This window comes from Vidua chalybeata, chromosome 18, assembly GCF_026979565.1.
Source record: "Vidua chalybeata isolate OUT-0048 chromosome 18, bVidCha1 merged haplotype, whole genome shotgun sequence".
NCBI classification, from domain to species: Eukaryota; Metazoa; Chordata; class Aves; order Passeriformes; family Viduidae; genus Vidua; species Vidua chalybeata.
In genome coordinates, this window is record NC_071547.1 from 8,636,288 (window position 1) to 8,662,572 (window position 26,285).

Genomic DNA, 26,285 nt, shown 5'->3' on the forward strand with positions numbered 1-26,285 from the left:
GGCTTTTCCTGTCATTAACAGTCAAGTTTATGTGTGTGCTTGACTTTGAAACTTTACATACACAATGATTTTTGCTCAAGGACCTTCCTCAAAAGGGAACAACTACCTGCAAAGCTATAAAAGTAGTTCAACAAACAACAGAGAATTCAGCAGAGATCACTAGGCAAGGGAGGGATTTTGGCTGACGAAGTAAGTTTAGCAGTGTTTGGTTTAGAGAATGTTTACTTTGGGAGACACACAAAAAATCAGCGTCAAAGTTCAGATTTAAACCCTGCTGTTCCCTTTACTTGAGCTTTTCAACACATCCTTCCCGTACCGTGGCTCAAAGGTAAGCTTCATTTACCTCTTCTGTTATTTTGGGTAGATCTCACCAAAGACATATATATTGCAGAGAAGGGGGATGTTTTGCCTGTGTAAATGCAGCTGAGCAATAACTGAAGTTTGGTGAAGGCAAGAATGTAAAGTCGGGAATACAGACAGCAAATTCTGCTGTGCCAAGAGCAGAAAATGTTTATCAATGGTTACTGGACAGAGTATCTCAGCCCTAAGGGCCTGACTTCTGGGGGCGGGGAAAAACAAATGAATTTATGGAGAAACAATAAGAAAAAGACTGACTCAAGATGCTCAGTCACAGTGTAAAACAAATTCACAAGCATCTTATTTGGATACTTTCTGCAAAACAGTGTATTATTATATATGGGAGGATCACCTTAAATGGTTTTAGGATTTAAAGCAAATGAGTCTGGGGGAGAGTTTCTACAACTAATCTGTCAGCTCAGTTATTTCAATCCTGTTACAACATGTTTGAAAGTATTTTCCTTCAAGGTTTTATTCACTGATATACAGGTCAGTGAACAGGTACAGGTATGTGAACCTTTATACTTTACACAACAACTCTCTTTCCTAATTTAAAAAGCATTTTAATCAACACCTTAGAAAGATTTTTGGTTTAACTGTATTCAGGATTTTGTCCTGTATTATATTGTAAATAACTGTCTTTTTACTCAAGAAAGTGTATCAATTGAGATTAACTTTATAAATTTGTGAAATAACTTTATAGTTAAGTCTGAGCAAAACCCCAGGCCTGGCATTCAGACACCCATTCAGTTTCAGCTGACAGGTCTATTGAACACCTACATTTTGATCTCTGAGTCTCGCAAGAGGCAACTGCACTTTTTCATATATTTTTAAGATCACTTTAATTACTGCACCCAATATTATGGTGAAGTCTCTCAGACCTACTTCTTGGTGGAGGGTTTTACAGCTGAATAAGTCTGATGGATTCTCTTCAAATATATACTGAAGAAAATTCTTGATGTTAAAAATAAATTTAAAATGCAACAGTCCAATATTCAGTAGATGAAGAGACTGATTAAGTTTCCCTCAGAAAATGCAGGTTCCACTTAAATGTATTCTCAAACAAAAGAGGTGAGCTTTACAAATCTAGAACTGGGATCACAGTAAGCCTAGAGAAACAAAGTTCTGAAGGGAGCCCACAGAGACTTCACATCTCAAAGAAAATAGAGAACACTTCGAGTTCTGCAGTGCTGCACAAAAGTGAAACAAAACATAACTAAGCCAAAAGCAGAATCAAGCCAATCCATTACAAAAGTGGCAGATGAGGACAGAGAGCTGCAGAAAGGGTGCACAGACATTGAGTAACACGCCCGAGTAAGGCCATGAACAGGCCAGGACAGACATTTATGCCCAACCCTCCCTGCACTGCAGTCCCACTAATGGTACTCAGTGCAAATACAATCCTTTCTACATGCCTAGATTGCCTTTATTCACCAAATTGCTGCCTTGCTTTTCCAAAATACTCCCACAAAACTTCAATTTTTGTTGTAGCTACAGGATGTTTGTTTTTCAAAATTTTCACTACATCTCAGCCTTCTGGTATGTTTCTGCAGGGGATTGGATCAGGAGTCCTTGTTCTTCCTACCAAGCTCAAATCTTCAAACTTTACACTGTATTTTCAGCACACATTACTCATACAGTTAGTGCACAGTTTAAGTGTAACAGTTTAAAATAAAGAGTCCTATGTATTCTGGGTAATGAGTTTCTAACTGTTGAAATATGCCAGTAATGACTATTTGTATGGGAGGAGGTCAACCAATTCTTTGGCAGGCTGGAGGCATTGTGTAAGCAAAACCAATTACCAGTAAAACAGACTTACCCATCTAATTGACATCTGTTCCACTAAAATACAGTGCTGTCAAACAGGGTAACTATAGATCTGCTGCTGCGACAGAAATCAGCATGAACCTAAAATTAGTGAATAGATAACTAAAATTCAATTACCCTTGACTCTCTCAACTGTGTTATGCTGTCTTCCAGGCTTTCACCTGTCAGAATGAAGTTCCTATTTCAATTGCTTGCCCTTGCTCTCATCATAACCTCCACATTTTGTGGAGTCAAGGACGTCACTGAGCATTTTGAAAGCCTTAAAGGTACACAGTCACACGAAAACGGGACTTACGTGCCAAACCTACCACTAGAGTTCCACAGAGAAAACACCATCACTAATGACTTGATTCCTGAAGAGGAGGAGGAAGAGGACTACCTAGACCTCGACAAGTTACTGAGTGAAGATGACTACAGTGATGTTATTGATGCTGCCCCACACATGGTTTCTGAAGTTCAACAAGGAAATATTCTTGAACTATTCCAAGGCAAAACCAGAATCCAGCGCCTCAATATCCTCAATGCAAACTTTGGCTTCAACCTTTACCGCAGCGTGGCAGACAAGGCCAGCTCCTCAGACAATATTATCATGGCTCCTGTTGGTATTTCCACTGCTATGGCTATGATTTCCCTGGGTCTGAAGGATCAAACCCAGCAGGAAGTGTTATCTGTTCTTGGCTTTCAAGACTTCATTAATGCCAGCAGCAAATATGAGCTCATGACTGTTCACAACCTCTTCCGCAAACTCACCCATCGGCTCTTCAGGCGCAACTTTGGCTACACACTGAGGTCTGTCAATGACCTCTACATCCATAAAGACTTTTCTGTTCTCAATGATTTCAAAACCAACATGAAAACATACTACTTTGCTGATGCCCAGCAAGCTGATTTCTCAGATCCCAGCTTCATATCCAAAACCAACGAACGCATCTTGAAGCTGACCAAGGGATTAATAAAGGAAGCTCTTGTCAATATAAACCCTACAACACTGATGATGATTCTTAATTGTCTTTACTTTAAAGGTAAGAGTCTATTATTTCAATCTTAGTGATGGATTTTCTCAGTTTGCAGTGCACTGTCATATGCCATTAGAAATCTCAGACAGAACTTAAGTCTAATGTATACTACAAAAAACCTACTGATTCCCTCATTAGGAATCTGTATTATTAGCCCATTTTTTGCCTGTTTCTGTAGCACAACGATGCTCTGAAGGTATTGTATATGTAGAGCAAATGCTTACTACTTCCAAAAGCTTAATGACTCACTGTGAGACAGAAAAACAACATATGAATGCAGAATAGCCCCAGAAAGCATAAGCTTTGTAGAAGTATCAGATGGGGAGGTATAGATGCGTATGCAAGCCATTAGTCACATTCAGTCATGGTGTCACTGAAATGCTACAGGTTGATTCAGTTAAAGCACTAAACATCTCTGAAGTATTCAGAACTCATATAAATGACTGCAAAGAATTTTAGCTTGAAGGAAGCAATCATTTAATACGATCAGAGCATAATCCTTGTCAACAAGTGCATACAGGGGACCTAAGAGAATAACCAAAACACTGCTCTTCTACAACTAAAACCAAACACATTCACTACACGGACTATTTCAGTTAATTCAGCATGAATGGTCTGGTGATATGGCCTGCTTCATGTATTAGTAAAGGCTGAACAGTTAAAGAGGCTTGAAGTAAAGACTCTACAATATATTCTTATCATAAACCCTAATTTTCAATGTCTTTACATTTAAACTAAGAGCCTGTGGTGAGATTTTCAAGATAAATTATCTGCCTCAGGTTGAAAGTTTGTTAGTTTTTCAACAAACTTTTAAAATTATATTAAATGAGCAAGAGGTGGGAGGTGCAAATGAAAGAAGAACTGAGGATAAAAGGAAATCTGTTACTGTTTAAGATGAAAATCAGATTAAGGTGACTTAAAACATTGGTAATGAAAGACAGATTAGCCCAAAAGGGTAATAGTGTTTTCAAGTACAACACACTCCCTTCCATAATTCATAAAGGAGTTTATTTTTCCCCAGTTATGCCCCTGCTTCTAGGAAACAAAGGATCTGCTATCTCAGCAGGTTATAGAAGCAACATTCCTATAAATGTACCTTTTCCCACTCACTTGCAAGGAATCACTTCCTTGAATAATGCCACTTACCCCAAAAAGAATCCGAATCAATAATTAGCATAAAATCCAGATAATCTCCTATTCTCATGTACCATCCAACAGGCATTCACTTGTATCCTTCACTACATCCCTGATGATCAAATCATACTAAATACGGGGTTTTACTGCCTGTTAAACCATCCTAAGAAAAGGACTATACAAAGTGAAACAGATACTTTTTTTTCATAATTTGGTGAAATTTTAAATACCCTTTTGTTTCACTCTGAAATTATTAAATACTTGTGCCATCTCAAAATAACAAAAACACCACAAAAATAGACAGCTGTGGTATTGGAACTCTTGAGTCATCAAGATCAAAAAGACTTCAGGGTTTTTCTCCTGCCCATGAAGTCCTCTCAGTCCAAATTACCTTGGTGCCATCTGCTGAAGGCTGTGATTTCCAACCCTCAAAACAAAGATCAATTCTCTACTGCTCTCATTCTTTTGTCTTACAGTGACAGTCTCCTGGGAATTTTACTTTGAGTGGAAGTGAACTTTGTAAAAGCAAGTTCTACTCCTAGGTTTCTTAGTTTCCCCACTACTCCTTCTAACATGCCAAATTTTGTAATTTTGTCCACATCTTTCCATCTGCACTGTTTGTACCACTGCAGAAAAGCTCTGTAAAGCCCTCAAAACTAAGAAACCTATAAGCATTTTCAGATATAGAGATGCTCAGTACAAGTGAGACTGAATAGTAGAATACTTGACAAACACTGTGAGGTTTCAACCTCCTTTTATATTAAAGACCATGAGGAAATGATTGGAAACTATTTATGTTGGTAAGAAGCACATTTTATCCTGTACAGATGTCCAGCCTACCCCCCAATCTGCACAGCTCTGAGTAATCATTTATGAGCTTCCTATCAAGTAGAACCTGGTTATTTTAGCCATGGTAGTTTTGGTAACTGACAAATGTTGACAGGTCCAAAATGTCCTGATTTTTTTCTGAGATGCCAGTCACAAATGCAAAAGAGGAGTCACTCAATGGAGTCACTGCCACCATAGATGCCAACATTGCCACCAACATCTGCCACCACAGACAGATCCAAAAAATATCTTGGAGGAAGATTCAAAACAGGAAGTCACAAAAGTCATAAAGTACCAGCTGGTTTCAGCTGGCCACACAGCTCCTGCTGGGGATCAGTATTCTACCCCAAGACAAACACATTTGCAAAACTGAATCCAAGAAAAATGTTGCCCAGCTCCTCTCTTTCACTAGGAAGAGCTGATTATGTCTCCCAGCCCTCAGTGGATGGCAGAGCTGCTGAAGCTCCCCTGGCCCACAGCAGCCCTGTGTCACTGGCCAGCTGGAGTCCTTCACTTCTGAATTCTGCTCCCTGGAAAACAGCCAGACACTGGGTTTTCCTTGGAAATGAGACTATTTGTTTGGGAATAGCATAATCCATTTTATACCCCATACCTTTCACACTAATAACCACAGTCTGATCACTTCTCAAACTGGTCCCCATCAGCCTGACATGTGCAGGAACTATTAGAATGAAAGATGGACTTAAGGCTTTTCTTTTCTTATTCACAGTAAATCTGGCAAAGTCAGACTAAGGAACCAATTAAGGTTATATTGTAGGTTCTCCACACAGTCACAGTCACATTGCTCACATACTTGCTTGCCAATGATGATCTAAATTCCTGAGTTTTTTTTTTACAGGAAATACTGGTAACCCTAGTTCCACTATAATCTTCCAGCTTTGTCTGCCCCTTAAGAAATGATGTTTATTCCAGAGCCATAAAAAGACCAATAGAACACTGCATTTAAAAAACCTTCTTTCAAACAGCCAGTATTTCTGGTATCCAGACTATGTCCACATAAAAGGCTTCAAACCCTGATGGCAAAGCATTCTGGGCTGCAAAATGTGTTGGACTGCATTATTTGGGCATACACTTGTCAGATTTCACCACATCTACAGGAGCCTGTTATCCCATCAAACTGGACCATAGAATTAAGCAGTCAACACCCCAATTCTTCTGGTTAAGACAGAAAATGAACCATTCTGAATGGACTAAGGCAACATAATGCCTTCAGCATAGCATCTTTTAAAACCTTAGGCAAAACTAATACAACCCTTGCTTAGCTTTATACACCACTAATGTTCTTCAAAAGGGTGCCTTCAGAACTGGATTCAAGCATCACATCTCTCAGAAAACTCAGCTGGGTCAGCTGTTCTGCTAGAGGCAAACCCTAAAAAATTCTTTGCATCTGTTTAAATTTCGAGGTTCCTCACAAGGAAAAATAATACACACCAACCAGATTCTTATTTCTGGTTTGTATTCACCTGCTTTTGTAATTCAGAACACTCAAATCAGACAAATGTTAAGTTAGAAAGCCAGGAATTCTGAAGTCACTTTAAAACTTGTCTTCTAATTCAGGCTTCACTGAAATCAACAATCTCCTACAGTAAATCCCAATCCACCTGACTTAAAGCTTGGTGTAAATCAATTCTGGGAACATTTCATTAAACAGCCACCTAGGGGTTTTATCTGTCTTCTGCCTTGTATGAACAGGAACTTGGGAGAATAAGTTTCCAGTGGAAATGACCACGAAGCGAAGTTTCCGGCTGAACGAGAAGCAGACGGTGAAGGTGCCGATGATGCAGACCAAGGGCACCTTCCTGGCTGCTGCTGACCCTGAGTTGGACTGCAGCATCATCCAGCTGCCCTTCGTGGGCAACATCAGCATGCTCGTGGTGCTCCCACACAAACTGGCTGGCATGAAAGCCCTCGAAAAGCAGATCACACCTCAAGTGGTAGAAAAGTGGCAGAAGAGCATGACAAACAGGTATCTGCTGAAAAGCACATCTTGCTAAAGTCTTAATGTATTTTCTTGATTGGACTGATGAGGGTAAGTAAAGCATGCAGAGGACAAAATAATTTGATAAAAAATACTAAACAAAACCTCCAAAAAATGGATTTATTGAATTAAAAATCAGGACCAGTGATCTCTCAGAATTTAAATACCATCAAGAAATCAAGGAATGATTGAGGTAGAAAATTGTAATGAAGTTTCAAAAGTCTTCCTATTGAGTAGTTAATGATATAGATTTAAAGAAAATGTTCTTACTGATAAAGTTTACAATGAGAAGGAAAAACAGGACTGTGAAAATAACATTATTCTAACCAATAATCTTGGTCACATCAGCCTATGTTCTGTTCAGCACTGAGCATTTCAACAGAGCCGTGTGTAAAGGAACACATTCCATAATCAAAGGACATCACAATCATGGGAGAGGAAAAATAATAAAGCCTCCTTTGAGAAAGATGACAGCTTAGGTGTATCTGTCTTCAGACTTGATAAAAGGAGATTATTTGATGCGCTATCCAGGAATTCAACCTATTTCTGTTGTACATAGTAAGTGACAAATCTCCAGTTTAGTACTTCAGAAAATCTGACAGCTTGACACTTGTAACAAGTGTGCACTGAACTAACAAGCAAAGTCACATATCTTATACACATAAATAATGCAAATCATTATAAAGGAAATATCAAATTGACAAACAGTTTTTGCAGGGAAATTAATTTGTTAAACACAGTTTTGAAAGTCATGATGCTCAAGTTTTGAAAGCAAAAGTACAGTCCCGTATATCTGTGTCCTGCTTGCTGAAAACAGCAAAAAAATCCAAACCACAACAGGTCTGTAGAGCAAAGGAGTCATGCACATAAATATATGCTCAATGGTTTTTCCTTTTCGTGTTTATTTTTACTAGAACAAGAGAAGTGGTTCTGCCTAAATTTAAGCTGGAGAAGGCTTATAACTTGATTGATTATCTGAGATCCATGGGAATAGAAGAACTGTTCAATGGAAAAGGCGACTACTCTGGTATATCAGATGAGAAGGTCACCATTAACAGGGTATTTACTCCTCATTTCACCTCCTCTCTGATTAAACTCTATCACCCAATAACATGGCAGCTCAGTAATAATATTACACTGTAAGCTAAAACAATATTTTTTCTTCATCTTTTCTGAAGGACATAGGAGGGAGGGTTGTGGGTTTGTCTTTATTCACATAATGAAGCACATGTTTAATCAGATGCAAAGGCACAAAGAGTGTTGTGGTCAGTCAAGAACAGGCTTCTCCACAGAACAAGCCCCAGCAGTTTTTGGTGCTGTGTAGGGTGACCAGCAAGGGTGTGGGACATGGAGCAGGGAAGGCTGTGAGCACATCATTTGTGTACTTAGGAGAGCCTCAATTTCTCTCATTTGTTTTCCTGTTTTGTTTGTCTGAACAGTTTGATCACCAAGGCACAATCACAGTGAATGAGGAGGGCACAGAGGCTGCAGCAATAACCACTGTGGGGTTCATGCCTCTCTCCACTCAGATCCGCTTTGTCGTGGACCGCCCGTTTCTGTTCCTGATCTACGAGCACCGCACCACCTGCCTTCTCTTCATGGGCAGAGTTGCCAACCCAGCCACATCTTAAAAGCAGAGAAGACCCTCCAACACTCTGTTACACAAGGGTTGTATAATGCTATGTTAAAAGACCAGTATCATAAATGAAAATTTATTGTCGTATTAGCCAATAAAAAAGTCACAGGTATAAAAAGAAAACATATTATCTACAGGTAGTTTCTTATGAATGGACTCACAGCAGCAGATAATTTGTCTGCAATTAGTGCCATATACTGAAACAAGTGTATTACTAGCAAAATAAAAAATCACAAAGTACCTTACACTTGGTATTTTGCAACAGTGTATAAAATGTAATCAATAAAGTGTTTAGACTATCTGGAGTCTTGAAATCTAGCTCTAAATTTGTGCTAGGATGTCTGTTTATAAATAGGACTACGTAAATCCTGAATACCTGACCAACCACAGACACCTAAGTCTCTCCTGGGCATTTTACACAATCTAATTTGAAACAGATCAAATGTCTCCATTCTTTCTTTTGTTTGTATCATTTAATGTTCAGTGAATACACTGAATGTGTATTAACATTCAGACTGAAGCACACAATGAGCCTCATGGACCAGTGTACCAAGTATGAGGAGACAGAAATGTCCTGGAGGAATGAAATACTAAAGGACCCACTACTTTTCCCTGATCTAACTGGTATTGCTTCAATACTTCCTCTGATCTTCATTGGTACAAGAGGTGTCAGAATTAGGCCCGCCTGGTAAATGATATAAATATCCTCAGAATACCCTTTAGAGGGAGAGCAGTCAGCAAAATGCTATTTTCACTCCCTCAGTATCACCTAATCCTCTCTAGAAAAAAAGCCATTTATAGCAATCACTCTAATATTCCAGTGCAGTCTCCATGCTTGATTTAATGGACAAAACCTTTCAAGTCATTGCAAACTTTCTGAATCGTTCTGGTAACAACACTAATTCTGTTCAAATGTGTCACATTTGCAAATGAGAAGACTTACCCACACTCTGTAGAATATCACTGTTCTACCTGGTACAAGGAACAGAGCTACACCATACATTCAAATTATTAAAGACAATGAACATACCTCTGCATACCTTACTTTACATCATACCCTTTAAAAAAATGTGCCTCATAATCCAGTGAGAGTATTTTATCAAATACTGTATCAATCTATCTGTATACATTATAAGTTTGTCTTATGTTAGCAAAAAACACACAAGTAACCTTTAAACTGTTATTTTAAGAATTACAAATTTTCTTAAAAAGGTGTTTTTCCAATATTTAGTTTAACTTGTTGATTTAATTTTGCTTTCACATACTGATTTGTATGCACAAATTTGTAATTTTGCATTCACTCCAGTTATATGCTCCATACACAAAGCTTTTCAACCTGTCAGCCAGTGAAATACTGGTATTAGCTGATGATGAATGATGAAAAGCTGACACTGAATAGGAAACTCAGATGTTTTCCCCTATTCCTGTCCTTTAAGTCCATCACATGATAGACAATTTTCAGTACTGGAAATGCACAACAGAAATTAACATTCATATACACATTTTATTGTTTTATCTGTATGCAAAAAGGAAAGCATATACAAAAAAGAAAAGCATATGCAAAAGCTTAAATATTCATGCCCTAGGTTTAATTAGTCTATCAATGATTGAATGAGCTGGAGCATCTGCAATACGGGTTTTTGGGGACTTAAGTAAAGACAATTACTCAAGGCAAAGAGGTCAAGCAGAAAAACAAATCAGCTACTGCTCAAAACTCATGATCTTCATACATTGTGCAAGAAAGTCAAATATTTGCTTCAACAACCATAATGTAACCATTAACTCTTGCTTCAGATTCTGGCACTATTTGACTGCATTTAAAGGTCACATTGGTTAAGAAAAATGCAGTTATCCCCAGCTATTCAGAACAAATTATCATCAATAAAAATTTCAAACAGGAAAGTACTTCCGTAACTTACACATTAAGTCTCTAATAAGCACTAATCTTCTCTCAATATACAAGGAATGATGCTTTCACTCAAATCAGCATCACTGACAGCTGAAAAATGCCACCCACTAGAACATCTCAATGCAGGACTAGCTGGCTCATGCAAAACCTGAGCAACTATTGAATAACAGTGATCCGAGACATTTATAAATACATTCCTTTAAAGTTAGGAACTGGCCCTTGTGATCACTGCTGAATTTGGGGAGGGCTGATGTATGAAACCAGTGGAAGAGATACAGGAAGAAAAGAACAGTCCTCTGATCTTTAACTAGTGCTAATTTTAGACTCATCTCTTTGACTAACTTGAGTGAAGAGCTTTGTGGGAGAAGAGTATGAAATGAATGCTTTTTTCCTGCCTGTTAATGGATGTGCAGTATGAACAAGTTACAAGCAGGCATCCCTCCTGCAAGCATGGGATACATTTTTCCCTTTTGTCCCAGCAGCTGTGCAGGAAAAGTTCCACAGAATAATTCAGCTTCAGGAGGGAAACAAGCAGCATGATGCCTTTTGTCCTTCAGGAAGTTTGTCAATGGATCTTTTAGATGTGACTTTTTTTTTGTTAAAGCTACAGCAGTTAGGCAAATAGTCCTACTGACCTGATAACAAGCCTTGGACGTATCAAATTTTCCTTTGGAAATCTAGATCTACAATCTTTTCCTGAATTAGCACTTGTACTTTGTTAAAAGAAATGGTTTTTCCCTGGACAAAGATTACATCCAAGAGTGAACACAGATATGCTTCAGAATAAATTAGTCTGGCATGGACATCAGTGTCCTTGCACATTTCCTAAAATGCTTTCAGCCTGACAGTCAATTCTCATTCCAGAAGACAAGGGACACTTACCCCCTTCTTTATCAATTTTTTTTTTTCCTTTTAAGAAGCAGAATTCACTGTGCTGCCAAACTAATATGTATTTCTCACTCTTTCTACTAATTCTTGTTTTTCACTTCTCCTCAGGCCATAGCTATGTGCTGTTTATTACACTGCATGCCAAATACCAAAGTAATATTCCCTGCAGTATTATTAAGCTTAAGGATCTCCTGAATTCATGGCTTGATACAATCTAACCCTAAATCACAAAAGATTCTTTATTTTCAAGAGATTTGTCATTATTAAATGAATGTTTCCCCCCCTTAGAGCTAGATGTATTATTTTACAGTAGCACTACATTTCTCCTGTATAGTAAACTCTGCACTACCAGGTAATCAAATCATTTTGCTTGAAATAGCATCAGTATTTGATAAATGTGAGAAAAATTATTGTTTGCAACAACTGATCCATTGGATACTCACCACAGCAATGACAGGAATAAGCACACCCAGGTTCCCTGCACTACTGGAGGCCTGAGAAGAAAAAGGCAATGTTCAAAACATCCACAAAAGCATTTCTAAAGAATTTGCTAAAAGACATATTTCAAGCATCAAACATTGCAATTACAACTCTGTATCTTGCAAAGAGATGTGCACAAGGTGGTCAGGAGAGCACCCATGAAATCCACAGTACTGAACACACCCTGGAATCTTTTTAACAAAGCTTTTCAGGTTTTCCTCTTGGACTATTGAAGGGATTTTTTCCCCTGTCAGCACACAGTCTGTAGATATTTAATAACTGCTAGAAAAATGATCCCATTAAATGGGTGGCCACAAACAAGTATCAAATGTTTACCAGAAGTTTCATTTTACTATCAAAATGAAGCCAAAAATAACAAGCCTGTAAAAAGACAGGTTTTTAAAGAATTTATTTAAGCAGGAGGAGCAGCCTTTTCCACTGAAATATAAGAATAAGGAAAACACACATTTCCTTTGACTTCTTAGGACTTTTTAAATTGCAGCTATACTAGTGTGTTTGCTCTTGGCCAAGTAAAGTATTAAAGAATTGAAAACATTTACTGAGCACAGCACATCATTTCTCACCTTTTCTGATCAGGCAAACAGTGGTGGCATAGATACCACACTGAGACAACTCTCTGAAGTCCTTCCCAACCTCCCATATCCCTCCACACTAGATTTGGGAAAGAGGGAATGCTCCAGTTCCCTCCTTACAAGAGAGAGACTGCTGGTCCTATACAGATGAGTCAGGGATGATATGCTAACATGGTATAGCTTTGCATGAAGTGGAATAAACCAAAAGGAAGCAATTTTAAAAAGAAAAACAAAGAAGGAAAGAAGAGAGCAATAGAGAAACAAAGCCAAATAGTCTTCAGATGAAACAATAATGGTACAACCCAACAAAACCAAATTTCAGTTATCTTTCCTGGAGAGTCAGTATAAAGCAAACAAAAGATGGGTTTTAAAATATTTTTGAAGGGAATAAAATAATAGCACAGAAGATGTTCTAAGGGGTAGGGACAACTGGAGAAAGTCACCATGTTTTTTTTGTTAAATTCAGGACAATCCACTGCATGTGACTCACTGCTTCAGAGTCATAGAGATACAAATTAACTGCAATAGCCAGAACCCAGCAGAAATATACAGTTTCTGTAGAAAACCCATTTTTCTAATAGCACTTTTTGTCAAAAAAAATGAAATATCAGCCTCTTTATGATAATACATGGCACTGAGAGTGAAGAAGATGGAATGACTTCCATTCCTGGGCATACTCAGAGAACATCTGTGTCAACTATCAGCAATAGCAAAAGAAAATGAAGATTTTTTTCTTCTTCTCACAGAAATCACTTTTGAATGGTTGAAAATAGAACTAAAAAAATCACCGATCACTTTAATGGTTATCAAGCAAATTTTAGCATGTTGAGAAGAAGAGACATAGGCAAACTAACGAAGAAAAGCTTGCTTTTGTCTGGGGAGCACAGCATGTGCAGTGTTTTACCCTCTTTATCTCTTCTTGAAAATGAAGTCTTCAGAATACCTTTCATAACTTGTACTCTGCATTGAGTAGAATGTTCTAGTGAGAACTGCTCTCAGGATCTTCACACTAAAGAAACACTGCCTCCTAGCTTAATCCATCTGAATTCTGTCGTTTCTCCATTTGCAGAATTGCAAAGCTTTCAGTCAGTGCAGCAGTTTGTCTCCCATACTGATTCCAGAGCATCCCATGCTTCCCTTTGCAGCTCTGCCTCTGACACTCCAGGCAGTCTCAGCTGAAACTGCAGCTATTCCCTGTTTTATCTGGGACCCTCCACATGATCAGTCAGGCATCCCACACCTGCACTCACACTCCACCACCAGAATGCACTCTCAGGCTTAGCACAGCAAGGGTTTTCCCTGTGTGTTCAGCAGTGCCACCCACATAAAGCACAGCTGCACACAATTAAAAACCAGTGCATATCTGACCTTCAGAGCTGGTCCTTTTTCACTTGCTCTCTCACTAGCTCTCTTTCCTTCCAGCCCAAGCTGAACAAACAGCTCCAGCAAGTTCATCAGCAGCTCATCCACAAGGTGTTCCACCTGGATGTTGGCAGCGATGTTGGCCAGGGCATTAATGACTGCTAAGGAGCAGTGCCTGAGGAGAAAGAACAAGTTATGAACAAGTAATTCCTCAGGTTTTATATTGTCAGTGTTTTCTTCATAATACTGACAGTAACTCTTGTAATAAGGCTACTGACGTATTTCCACCCAGTTTTTTTCTTGCTGTTTTTATGAGCAGCACATCACTTTACTGACAATTGAAATGCAATTGGTATTTAAGTGAAAAACTATTTTTAAGTTGTGCCTTTGGAGGATGTTCCATTTAGGATGCTGTCATGGCCACAAGGAAAGTACTTTAAGTACTTTCCTGTAGCAGACAATAAAACAGCCAAGGGCAGTTTCTGTTTTGGGAAAGCTCTTGAGCAGAAGAATCACAACTCATATCAGTTGTTGAAGTTGAGATTGCATTGTTAAAACATACTGACAGAACAGTCCTCTCAGCTACTCCCATTCTGCATTGAAAGGTACCCAGCCTACCCCAACTACCAACAAAGTCAGTGATAATCTTTACTTTTAGTGGGGACAACAATGCATAACTTACATACAAAGAATTAAATTGTTAATGGTTTGCATTTAATTCCTAACAAGCACGTTAAAAACAAAACAAACCACACTCTCAGCTTTTCTGGGCTAAGAGATTCAGTAATTATTTACTGTAATTTAGTAATTAATTACTGTAATTACAGATAACATAAGTCATCAATGTCAATTATCTTTCACAAACACTGACTCCTTACAGAGGTTAAAGTTATCAATGCCACCTGTAGTGAAAAGCACTTTCAGGAATCTCTGCATTTTGAAGGGCTATTATTTCTAAATTAACGTATTTCTTTTTAACATCAAAGAACAGTATAATTTACAACTTTGTAATAAAACTTGATAGTGGGAAAAAGTGAAAAACCCCAAAGCAGCACAAAGGGTATTTGATATAGTTTTCACACATTTAAGGGACACACTTAAGTGTTACCTGTATCCATGGTCCTTATAGTCTTTTGTGGCAGAGTAAACAACTGAGCTTGCTTTAACACTGATTTGCTGAAATAGATTCCACACCTCACCGTAAATGTATTGCTGCAAAAAACCAAAACCAAATCCCTAAGTAAAGCTTACTGAATACAATCTCTCTAAAGATCAGCCCTGTAAAATACTCTAAGTATTACCAAGTTCTTCAGATAGGTGTGCAGCCACAGCCTGAGCAATGGTTTCAGCTTCCATGAAGCAAACAGTACAAGTGCTTTTGTAAATGTTTTAAATTAATCAAATTTTAGCAAATTTATTTTCTTTAATTCTGCCTTCCTGATGGAAACAATTTTTTCAGTCTTCTGAGTTCTGGCAATTAATTGCTTGTTCAGATGCACAAATAACATTTGGAAAAAGTCAGTTAATCTTTGTATGACTGAAGAAAAAAATCTTCTATACTTTTAAATGTATGTACCTACAAGACTTTGAAAGTTGCTGATACAAAATTGCTGATACAAAAAGAAACTACTCTCTACTTATTTGAGATAGGCCATGTTTAAAAGCTTAGTAACTTTTGAAAATATTGAGTTTGGTGGGCTTTATAGTCTTTTTTAAAAAAAGACTTATTTTCTATGGGGATTCATCTTCTTTACAGGGACAGCACTTTACACATTATCACAGCTTTTGTTGTCTGATATCACAAAGACTGTACAAGCATCTACCTGTAGTGCAGAAAAGAGAAGCCTTAAAAGCCTTCTGCAAATGCACTTTCTAAAATACATTTCCATTTAACTAAAGGAAAGGAACTGGAATTCTCTTGCCCAATTCTTTCCTTACATTTCCAGTGATGACCAAACAGCCAAGCTGATCAATGATGAGTACGTCAAGATGAGAAGGTGGCTGGCAAAACTTCTGCTGTAAGATCTGCAGGATGGGTTCCATTATTTTTGGGGTGTCCCTCAGTGCCACTGCAATGTGCCCTAGAGCACGAATTGTGTGGTCAGGAATCAAATGAGCTTCTCTGTTAGGAAAACAAACAAAAATCCCAACGTGATAAATGGAACTGTTCAACAAGTTATGAAGACCTCAGTTACATTTAAGTTAAGTAACAGTTCCTATACTAAATTTAAACATCACCAGCAGCTTTAATACTATGCATCCCCAACAACAGAGGATATACTTGCACAAGCTGATTTTCAAAATAAAAAATAACCTCTCCCGAACTTATTATTGAAGTAGTCCACACTAACCCATGAACAAACTGTTCTAACACAATAGTGAAAAGAGTCAAAAATGATGGGCAAAATACTAAGACAGACCAGCTACTACAGAACCTCCCCCATGAGACTTCTTGGTTAGTGAGGCTCTTAAATGCAGAGCAAAATGCCACAAGTGACAAATGTGTCTAGGCAAAAAGGACAGCTGAAGCTTGAAGAGAAAGCATCACTCAGCTGAGGACTGAAAATTGACTAATATTCACTAAAGATTTGCTGATTCAATCACCTAAAACTGAATCCATATCTCTCAATATGAAAACAGGCTCAGCTCTGCAAAGACTTGGCATGGGAAGATCTTGATCCCATGGACAAGCCCATTAATCTCAGAGACATTTAATTCTAAAATAATGCTGCCAGTACTTATATCTTAGAATAAGTCTCAGATTCACTGAGTGAAGGAAAAAATGGTTTTATGACTGACTGACAACTTACTTATCATTCTCCTGAGAGATGTACAAACGGTTGGATAAGCTGGCAAGAAAGGCCTCAACAATCACCGAATCTATAGTTAAGCCAGCTTTCAAGCACCTGGAGTAACAATGGACAGAAAAAACATAATGCATCAAAAAAACATATCACTTTTAACTACTGTAAATTCATGCCATCTATATATAAGGGAAGCAGGTTTATACTGAAGAGTAAGAACTGACTGCCAAGGAACACTGAAGATACATTTTAAATAATGAGCTGAGTTTCTACTTCTGCTTTCTCCAGAAACAATAATGATGTGAATATGCAATAAGGTAAATTCAGAATCCACTCCTTTGAAACTCTAATTCCTTGTCTCTAGTCACCAACTATGTCTTCCCTCTAGCTCTCTGCAGCTATCTAAAAGGGAAGAATAATCACTGCCCACACAAGTGTGTGACAAGCCTTCCATTACATGAGGCTCAGTCAATGTGACAACCTAAGCTAAAAACAAAAAAACCCCTACTGAATATCTACAAAAACACCCACTGAAAATGGTGACTAGCAGACATGGAAAGCAAAACAGTAAGACTGAATTATTACTTTACAGTTAGGACATAAACAGAACCAAGAGATGCCTGAAAGAAAACGAAGTCATGACCAAACAAGGCACAAAAACTTAATGGCAGCACAGAGCAGAACCTTCTAAATGGGCACAGTACTCTTCTGCCAGGGAAACAGCACATGTTCAGCATAGTGCCAGGGAAATAGCACATGTCCAGCACGGTACCAGCCTCCTCTTACCTGCAGATGTTGTCTATGGCAATGTCACGCAGCTGCTCATACATGGATGGCTGACCTTTCTTGCCAGACATTACATTCAGAGTGGACTCTGAATGCTCGTTGGTGACACTAATCTTAATGTCATTCCCACCTACTAAGAACACAGGAGTACAGAAATCAACACCACTTCATGAGCTGTACAAGCCATTATTGCATTTGACTATTCCCTAATTATTATTCCTAAATTTAGCCACTTACTACTTTACTGCTTTACTCTAGCATTAGAATACTGCTTTTGCATCAGCAAGCGATTCAAATGGAACATTTTTCTTCTGGAAATTATAACTCAATATTAAAATCTAAAAACAACAACAAAAACCTGCCAAACGCCAAGAGAGTCACGTGGCTGGAGCAGAGGATGTGCACAGGGAGTGTGAGGAACGTGACCTCGTTCACTCTGGAGAAGAAGCAGCTTTGGACAGAGCCAGTGGCTGCCTCCCAAGCTGCAAAGTAGGCTACAGGGCAGACAAGCAGCCTTTGTAGGAGAATTAGACACAACAGCCTCAACTCGAAACAAGGGAGGTTCCAACTGGGTATGTGATTCTTTTCCCTCACTATGAGGATAATTATGCACTGGCTCTGGCTGCAGAGTCTCACTCAAGACAGAAGTGCTCAGTGTCAGAAGAGACACAGCAGTTCTGATCCTCACCCTTAGATACACTTCTACCAGAATTTCATTTGTTTCCCTCCTCCCCATCTCCAAAAAAAATTACACAATCCCATCTCCATTTCCACCTATAGCTGCATCACCACAAAATACCAAAAAGTATGAAAAAGCCACAAAAGTTGGAAAACAATCATTCTAGAGCATAGGCTTTTTTCCTTTACCTGTGTGGTACTGGCTGTGATATTTGTAAAGTTTCACAAGCACTGGGGAAGGTATCACAAGAAAGTCTCTCAATGATGGATTGACAGAATGAACCACAACAGGGAACCTCTCACACAAACGACCCAGACCCTAAAAAGGGAAAGAAAAAAAAACAAAAAAAAACCAAGACAAAACCAACAAAACATAGCTTTAGAATAAAACAGTACTATTTTTATGTCAGCTGCAAGCTTGCAACTTCAGCTTAATACAAACAAACAGAAAACAAAGCAAATCTTACACAGTTTGAGAGACTCAATTTTTAGCATAAGATTTAGACATTTTAAGCCTCTAACTCTTTTAGGTTATTCTAGAGTGTGTCACATACCACTCTTCCCGAGTGTTTTCACAGGAGCTACATGAAATGAACTGCACTCTCCAAAAATAAAGTTAATGTACAAGTTCCAACATTTAGATGAACCTGATAACTTACAACTTATGTGGTGGAAAACACCACATTTGTAAGACTGGATAAGTGCCCAACAAGAAGACAAAAATAGAATAACCAAGGCTTAGTCTAAAACCTCAGTGGTCTACTAGTCCCAATATTTTAATTATTTGTGTAATGGACTAAGAAGCTAAATAGTTCAGAAATTAAATTCTGGTTAAAAACCCCTCATGAATATTATTCTTCAAGAAGTAGCTAAGCTAAGAAAATTCTAAAAGCAGTTCCTAGTTTTCACACCAGACCTCTGAAATCCAAATATAGAACACAGTGATGGAAAGTAATAAAAAGTGCAGATAAAACGTTCTAGTAACTTGTAAAATTCCGCAAATTCTCATTCACTGATACAGTGAGTAATTGCAGTAATTAATGACAAATACTGTAAAGACTGACCTGCAAACAGCAAATTAGCAGTGGCAAGTGAGCAATTATGATTTTGCTTGAGGTTTTGGACTGCAGCTTCTCTGATAACTTGATGCACAGGTTTTCTGCACCTTAAAAAATCAAACAGAAAAAAATATTTCCAATTTGTTATTAGGCCAAACACAACCCAATGCTTACTGGAATTTCTAAAATAATGAAGAGAATTTATAAGTTTCAATCTTGTAGTATAAGATTTAGTGCTGCTTCTGCAAAAACAGTTTTAGAAACTTAGCACCTGCACCAAACAGCTCTGTCAAACATTGTTACTAAAAGAATGACAGTACTTAAAGCTGATTTTGAGCATACTTCATATTAAACAGAAATTAAATATTGCAATGTCCAAAGGAAAAAAATCCTCCACATATTCAGCAGATGTAAGATTTATACAACAAGAAACAAAATAGAGGAAAAATAAGAAAGAGCTTCCCAGTCTGCTAGCAATGAAGAAAAAACATTTTCTATAAAAGAACTGAGAAATACTTAAGACATAAAGAGCAATAAATAAAACAGAAACTAGAAAATAAATAGCTGCATGCAATTCAGCGTTTATAGCATCCCCTGGAGATAAGTAATAGGAAGTTTCTGTTTCCATTTCTATAAAGAGATGTCTAACTAACCAGCCAACTAATCTGACAATCTTTTGATGGAAGTTTTACCCTTGTATTCTAAAAGTAAAAAGTATTCCACTGAAATTTAATATTTCTCTGAGCACCATCTACTCCATAAGGATTTCTACAACTTAGAACAGAACAAACAGACACTGCAGAGATCAAAGAGCATTTTTTTTACTTTGTTCATCTTTCACAGCCCACACCATGAGATCCACACAGGCAGCATTGGCCTGACAACGCAGTTTTAAAGGGCTCAGTTCGTTGTGCAGTCGATCCACATCGTGGAGGATTTTCTGAAGTTCTGACTGGCTGCTGTTGAATTGCTCCAGCACAAAATCATGGATTTCCTTCACAAATGAGTTGGGAAGATCTAAAGAAAGAAAAGGAAACAACATTATACCGGAAGGAGGGAAGTCAGTGTATCAGAAAAACAGCATATATAAAAGTCATTGCTACATTATATTATTTAATCAATTTTATCTCCTGTCTAAAAAATAAATATTATAACAAAGTCCACCAGTGAACAGACAATTCAAATGTCATCTATTAATCCTTTTAATGGGGGCCAAAATATGTTTTTCTACTTTCATGGTGCCTTTTTAATATGGAAATATTTCAAAATACGAATTTAATAGCATAAGTAGAGTTCCTAGGAAATGCAACCCCAATGTTCAAACACTTAATAGAAAGCAGATGATGCTTGTGATCCTAAACATAATGAAGGATAAATAAAAATAAATAAATACTATACCTTTCATATAGTATAGTGTGTCTCTCAGCATTTTAAACTGAGCAAGGTAAAGAGGGTCACTGAAGGTTTTGTAATAGAGATCTGTACTAGAACCCGTCTGAAAGACACAAGAAGCAATCTGCCAGATTCAAAAGGAAGTACTTTCCATTATACAAAGAAGTAATCTCACTCCACCTCCACAAAGTAAACAAGCATATAAAACAGGTACAAGAAGTAACCTCACAGCTTTTCCCCCCTCTACTTTTAATAAAAGTACAGCCATTCAATGCATTAAACAAAATCCAGACACTGTTTGATTTGAGGAGCACATCTGTTTCTCTAACAATGGGAGTAAAAACAAAAAAGAAAAAAAAGGGGGAGACTCAAAGCTCTGACTTTACTGAGATGGCAGAAAGAGAGGCTGAAGTTTTCTCCACTCAGGCCTCCATTTCGAACATGGCAGTGCTCGACAGGAGGCTGAGAGCAAAGCAGAGTCATTTCTGCACACATTTCAGCACACACCCCTTTCACCACAGCTTTATGCCCTGAGGAAATGAGGCAAACTCCATAAAATGTGGTGAAGGCTGTGACAGAACTGCACCCAGGGGAGGGGAGAAGAAGAAACAAATTCTTGTTCTGAAACGAGGACTCACAGACCTAAAGAATCAAATCTGCCACCTCTGAGAGTCCATGAGCTGCAACACTGAAACTCATCGAAAAGGCACCTGAAAGAGCAGCAGTGGTTTCCAAGCCACAAACTGAAAACAACCAATGCATTTCATATATGTGAAAAAAGACAATGTCACTACAATATGCAAGGAAGTCCTTAGTCTACAGTGAACCAGTTTTGGGCAACCAATGCTGTAATTTATTAGGACAACAGAGCTAGTAGGAAAATAACTATTTCCTCCTATGTTAGTGAAAAATATCACCCCTCTTCACCATTTTTACACAGTCCAAGGCTAGATTTAAACTACTGAAAGAACTGTTCAAAAAGGAAATTAGTATCATTTTGCAAAGAGAAGGCATACCTTACATAAGTAAAATACTGATTTTGCAAGTAATAAGGCAAAAAATGAAGCATTAAAGTCAATAAAGAAGGAAGGTAAAACCATACCTCTGCAACTTCAGCTATAACTGCATCTAAGTTCTTCAGAAGAGAATCCTCAACTATCTGCTTTACCTATGGAGAGAAAAAAACCAAACTAAAACAGGATGTTTCTTGTTAATGACTCGAGATAGGAGCGGAGTATCATCTAATAAAATTTTGCTTATGCACAGAAAACACAAGTCACTTCACTATGAAGCCTCAGATGAAATTAAGGCTGTAACAAGAACATCTGAGCCTCTCTGCTGTTCCAGAATAGCTGATGCCAGAAGCAAAAAGGGCCTGCAGCTTCTGTCACTTGTGTGAATTCCCAGCAAATCCTTCAGGAAGTCTCACTCTCACAGCAAAACCCAATCTTCATTTCAGCAACTAGCAGTATTCAGGTTACACCAGAACAAGTGGTCTGCCAGACTCAAGCAGGAAGCAGTTGTCATAAATGTACTTAATTTTCCAAATTCTGCATGGTTATTATGAGAGCTTTCCAGAATGCTACTGAAGCATGACATTAAATGCCATAAAAATAAAATTACACAAAGCTTGAGAGACAAAGGCTGTCATTTTACTTGCAATTCTGGAAGTTCTAAGTTTAAACTGCATCTATTTCTAGCAAATATCTAGAACACAGTGTCACTGCAATCTTGATTGCCATCATGTACCATGTTCAACAGCTGTCGGAGCATTTCCAGTGGGATGTTAAACTCTTTGTTGTTAATACCATTGAAGAGAGGAGAAACTGAAAAGCTGGAACTGATTGTGGAGAAGTAATAATCAGGATCCAGTGCACTCCCATCAGGAAGATATGAACCTGATCAGAGAAAAATAATGGAAATACAAGTTTGAGGAGAGAAAGGATATTAACTGTCTTTAATGGAAGCATTTAGCCACTGCAAAAGAGTTCTTTCTAACACAGTCTTTAACTTTCCAGAGGTGCATTTCAGCTCATCTATTAGTAAATTAAGATAGAAAACTATGATACAATTGTCATTAGGAGTTTACGATCACAACAGAGAATTCATTACAGTAACTTGTGTCCATGTCAGAGATACTTCTGACAAACCTTTCCACACTACTGATGTGCATCTACCTGAAAACATTTGTAAATGCCCCTTAAATCAGAAGCACAGAGATGCAAAGAAAAGGTTAAGTCAAAACTGTCCTGCAAGGTTTTCCTCTGTATTAGATGAAATGAACACATGGCACGGTGTTCATTTTAGAACAGGCACCAATTCACCAGAGCATTTTGAAAGCAAAGAGAATCAAATTGTTTTTCAGATTCAAGTACTCTATTAAGCGAACAACTTGCTCAGCAAACTGCTCTTGGCTCTGTTTCCTCTTGAGAAATTGCATCTCATGCCTTTCTGAAGTACTCAGCTGGCTGTGCTAGAGTAATATTCTTGTGATTAACAGGCTTTCAAGTAAGACTATTTATTTACACCAAAAAAAAATGTCCTCAGTTCTTTTTTTTTAAGCTGTTAGCCTTGGCCAGAATAAAACCAAGGTCACTACTCATCTTCTTCAGAAGGCAAGACCATCACAAACTATATCAACAGAAGTAATACAAGGACTGACTGGAGCTGAAATATTTGGTAGAAGTTAGTACTGAAAATAAAATCCTGACTGGAATAATCAAAACTCTACCAGAGAGACAATTAAAATAATCCAAAAGATTTTACAAAGTTGTCCATCTACAGATTTAAGATTATTTCTGTTCTACTACAATAGTATCTCTCTAACCTACAACCATTGGGTTTTATTTATTTTTTTTAACTCAAACCATGAAGACCACAACATTGAAGAATACATTGATTCAACACAGTAGACAGAAGATAAACAGCTCTGTTCCTACTTGGCAATTTAAGAATTACCCTGTAATCCCATTATATGACTGAGGAAGAGATGCCTCTAGAAATAGCAACATGAAGAAAAAATAAAAGCAATGTGGAAAAAATTAATTTAAGCCAGGGCTTGAGAGAGGAGAATGGCCCAGAAAGAGAGAAAGCCCAAACTGTTAAAAACCTGAAAGGGCCAGACAAAACCAGAGACACCAAAACAGCTCAGATGCAGAGCTAGTCCTCCACATGATTCATGAAGGGGAGATTATTTTTAAGCCCTCCTTTGACTTAGAACTCACAGATGGAGCTCTACCACAGCTCAGCAGTTAAGAGCTTGCATGTTAATTCATGAAACTTTCTCAGGTTTTGACCTTTTATGATACAGTAACTAATGCACATTAGTGAACACTCCACTTCAGTGTCTCATTTAGTATTTCTTGCTTCAGCAAATTACCGGTCTTCCACAATGACCCACATCACACACATCCAAATAGAGCAGCTGTTTTGGATTTATACAATGTGCCACAAGCTTCAAAATTCCAGACCCTAGATCAACAATGTAGCTGTCTACTGAAGGACAATATTAACTCTTGTTCCTCAGAGTTACTCAGCCTAATCTCCTGAAATCTTTCTGGCCTAGTTGAATTAAGCTCTTCAGCACTAGGCACTGCCTAGCAGGAAGGGAATCAAGAAACAAGTGAAAAATAACTGAGCCTTGAAATTACTGCTGTTAATAATTACTTCCTACCGTCTTTAAACCACAATTTTTTAAAAAATCCTGGCCAGCATGTGCCACTGAATTCCTGTAAGAATTCTAAAAGGCAGAGGAAGGGGTCATAAGTTTTTTTGGTTTAAATTTTCTATAAATATCAACAAAACCCCAAATCACAGACTTAAGATTATCTACCTTCAAAGTAATGAACTGCAGCAGATCCTCCAGGAGAGCTGGGAGCTGGAAGTCCACGTTCAGGACTAACCTGAAACATTGCACAAAAGCTGTATTTTAGAAAATATTTATAAAACATTTAAAAACCTGTCAGGGAATAGACTGTACACTTTAAAATGAAACACAGCTTCAAGCAAAACTAACAGGAACTACATATTGCTGGGTCTAACAGCTCGATTCCAGGCAAAAATAGGAAGTTAAAAAATGCCAGTTCAGTGCATTTGACTAAAGCGAAGAGATCAGAATGATGAGTCCTCTACTGTATGAAACTATGCCAGTAACAATCTGTAGTTTCAAACCACCATCTGAATCCAGTCTTCCCCCAAGACAATGAACATCTACAGCCCCTCGTGAAACCAGGAAGAGTTCCTGTATCCTCTCGTGAAAGCTTCAGCCATGAAGTGCAGCTTCCCAATTTTACAGCTATACATTACAATGCCTTTTAATGATAACAACACAAGGAATGGGATTTGCCAAATGCTCCATGTAAAGACTTACTAGTACAGTTGCTACTTTAACTGCCACTGCTTGTTCTGTAATTCAGAAACTACAAAACTATTTTGAAACTCAGCTGTGGAACCACAATAAAGACATTTGTATCTGCTCAAACAAAGTGTTAAGAGACTCTCTGCATATCCAGGCTTAAGTCTTAACTCCACTGAGACCAAGAAATCATCTCAGCGCTGACTCTAACACAGAGCAAGTCATACAAACCTGGGTGATGCTGGATACACTGCTAGCCTTTCTCTTCAGTGTTCCCTCCTGGCAAACAGTGAGCAGAGAACTTGGTAGAATTGATCTGAAGTCATTAAAGGATCGACGGCGAATTCCTTCAAGCTCTTCTGGAACTCTCAGGGAATGTGGGGGAATTTTAGGAAAAAGCTTTGAAAGGAGAGCCTCCTCTGAATTGCTGTAGCGACCAAAGGCTCGAGAAATTCCTATCAGGCAGGGCACTGCATACTTGCATAAATATTCTGGAAACGAAAAACAGATGTAATAACAATTAATAGTAACTTAGAACTTCCTCCTCATGGTTTTGCTACCACTTCACTAAACTGTTTCAGCCTAAACTGCTTTACAACAACTGATCTGTACAAGCAGAGGAAAAAACTATGAAAGCATCAAAAATTACTACAATTCTGCTTCCGTATTTTCCAGTCAACAACAAACAGAACAGAGAAGTGCTAAGGGAAGCTGAAAGACAAAACTCACTTTTCAGGATTGATCCTGATAACCACCAAACAAACACAAGAGAAGTTCAGAGGACAGGAGTTACAAGTACAGTCACAATTTTATCACTACCTTTATCATGCATTTGTGGTGTCTGGCACATTCCCAACAGGAACTGCATTACTTGTAGGACTGCATCCAAAATCTAAAGTCATCAAGACAGACATACAAAAATATCTTTTGGTAAAGAGATATCATTATCTTACACCAGATCATTATAACTACTGAAAATTGTAAACATTAATGCAAGCACCTCTGTGAAGATTTCTTAATGTTGTGGGACTAAAAGATTACATTGCACTCAGGTTACAGAGCTTCTCCTGTAAAGTCTGCAGTGAGCTGCAAGTACTACACAATGAAACTGCAGCACTCCCAACCTCAGTATCAAAACTGGAATTTTAAAACTCTGGGCTCAGCAACTGACACCCAAAAGTAAC

The 26,285-nt window shown here is 38.0% G+C and overlaps 2 protein-coding genes across 3 annotated transcripts in view; one reads left to right on the forward strand and one right to left on the reverse strand.

Annotated features, from left to right (window-relative positions):
* The window catches only part of PI4KA (phosphatidylinositol 4-kinase alpha), a 54,500-nt gene that overhangs the window by 23,710 nt on the left and 4,505 nt on the right, over positions 1 to 26,285 (reverse strand). The window contains exons 5-19 of one of the 2 annotated variants that reach the window (XM_053959071.1): positions 25,921 to 25,993; positions 25,333 to 25,592; positions 24,580 to 24,649; positions 22,497 to 22,645; positions 21,850 to 21,915; positions 20,754 to 20,850; positions 20,181 to 20,372; positions 19,362 to 19,462; positions 18,487 to 18,616; positions 17,620 to 17,752; positions 16,840 to 16,935; positions 15,968 to 16,151; positions 15,138 to 15,241; positions 14,036 to 14,204; positions 12,038 to 12,088 (exon numbers count right to left, since the gene is read on the reverse strand). In XM_053959071.1, coding sequence (XP_053815046.1) covers positions 12,038 to 12,088; positions 14,036 to 14,204; positions 15,138 to 15,241; positions 15,968 to 16,151; positions 16,840 to 16,935; positions 17,620 to 17,752; positions 18,487 to 18,616; positions 19,362 to 19,462; positions 20,181 to 20,372; positions 20,754 to 20,850; positions 21,850 to 21,915; positions 22,497 to 22,645; positions 24,580 to 24,649; positions 25,333 to 25,592; positions 25,921 to 25,993 — 1,875 coding nt within the window. The remainder of the gene's footprint in view (positions 1 to 12,037; positions 12,089 to 14,035; positions 14,205 to 15,137; positions 15,242 to 15,967; positions 16,152 to 16,839; positions 16,936 to 17,619; positions 17,753 to 18,486; positions 18,617 to 19,361; positions 19,463 to 20,180; positions 20,373 to 20,753; positions 20,851 to 21,849; positions 21,916 to 22,496; positions 22,646 to 24,579; positions 24,650 to 25,332; positions 25,593 to 25,920; positions 25,994 to 26,285) is intronic. The other variant, XM_053959072.1, reaches the window with a different exon arrangement.
* Positions 246 to 9,102, forward strand: SERPIND1 (serpin family D member 1). The gene is made up of 5 exons (XM_053959073.1): positions 246 to 328; positions 2,338 to 3,206; positions 6,876 to 7,149; positions 8,076 to 8,220; positions 8,601 to 9,102. Exons 2-5 carry the CDS (start codon positions 2,354 to 2,356, stop codon positions 8,790 to 8,792), a joined length of 1,464 nt encoding a protein of 487 aa, XP_053815048.1. The 5' UTR covers positions 246 to 328; positions 2,338 to 2,353; the 3' UTR covers positions 8,793 to 9,102.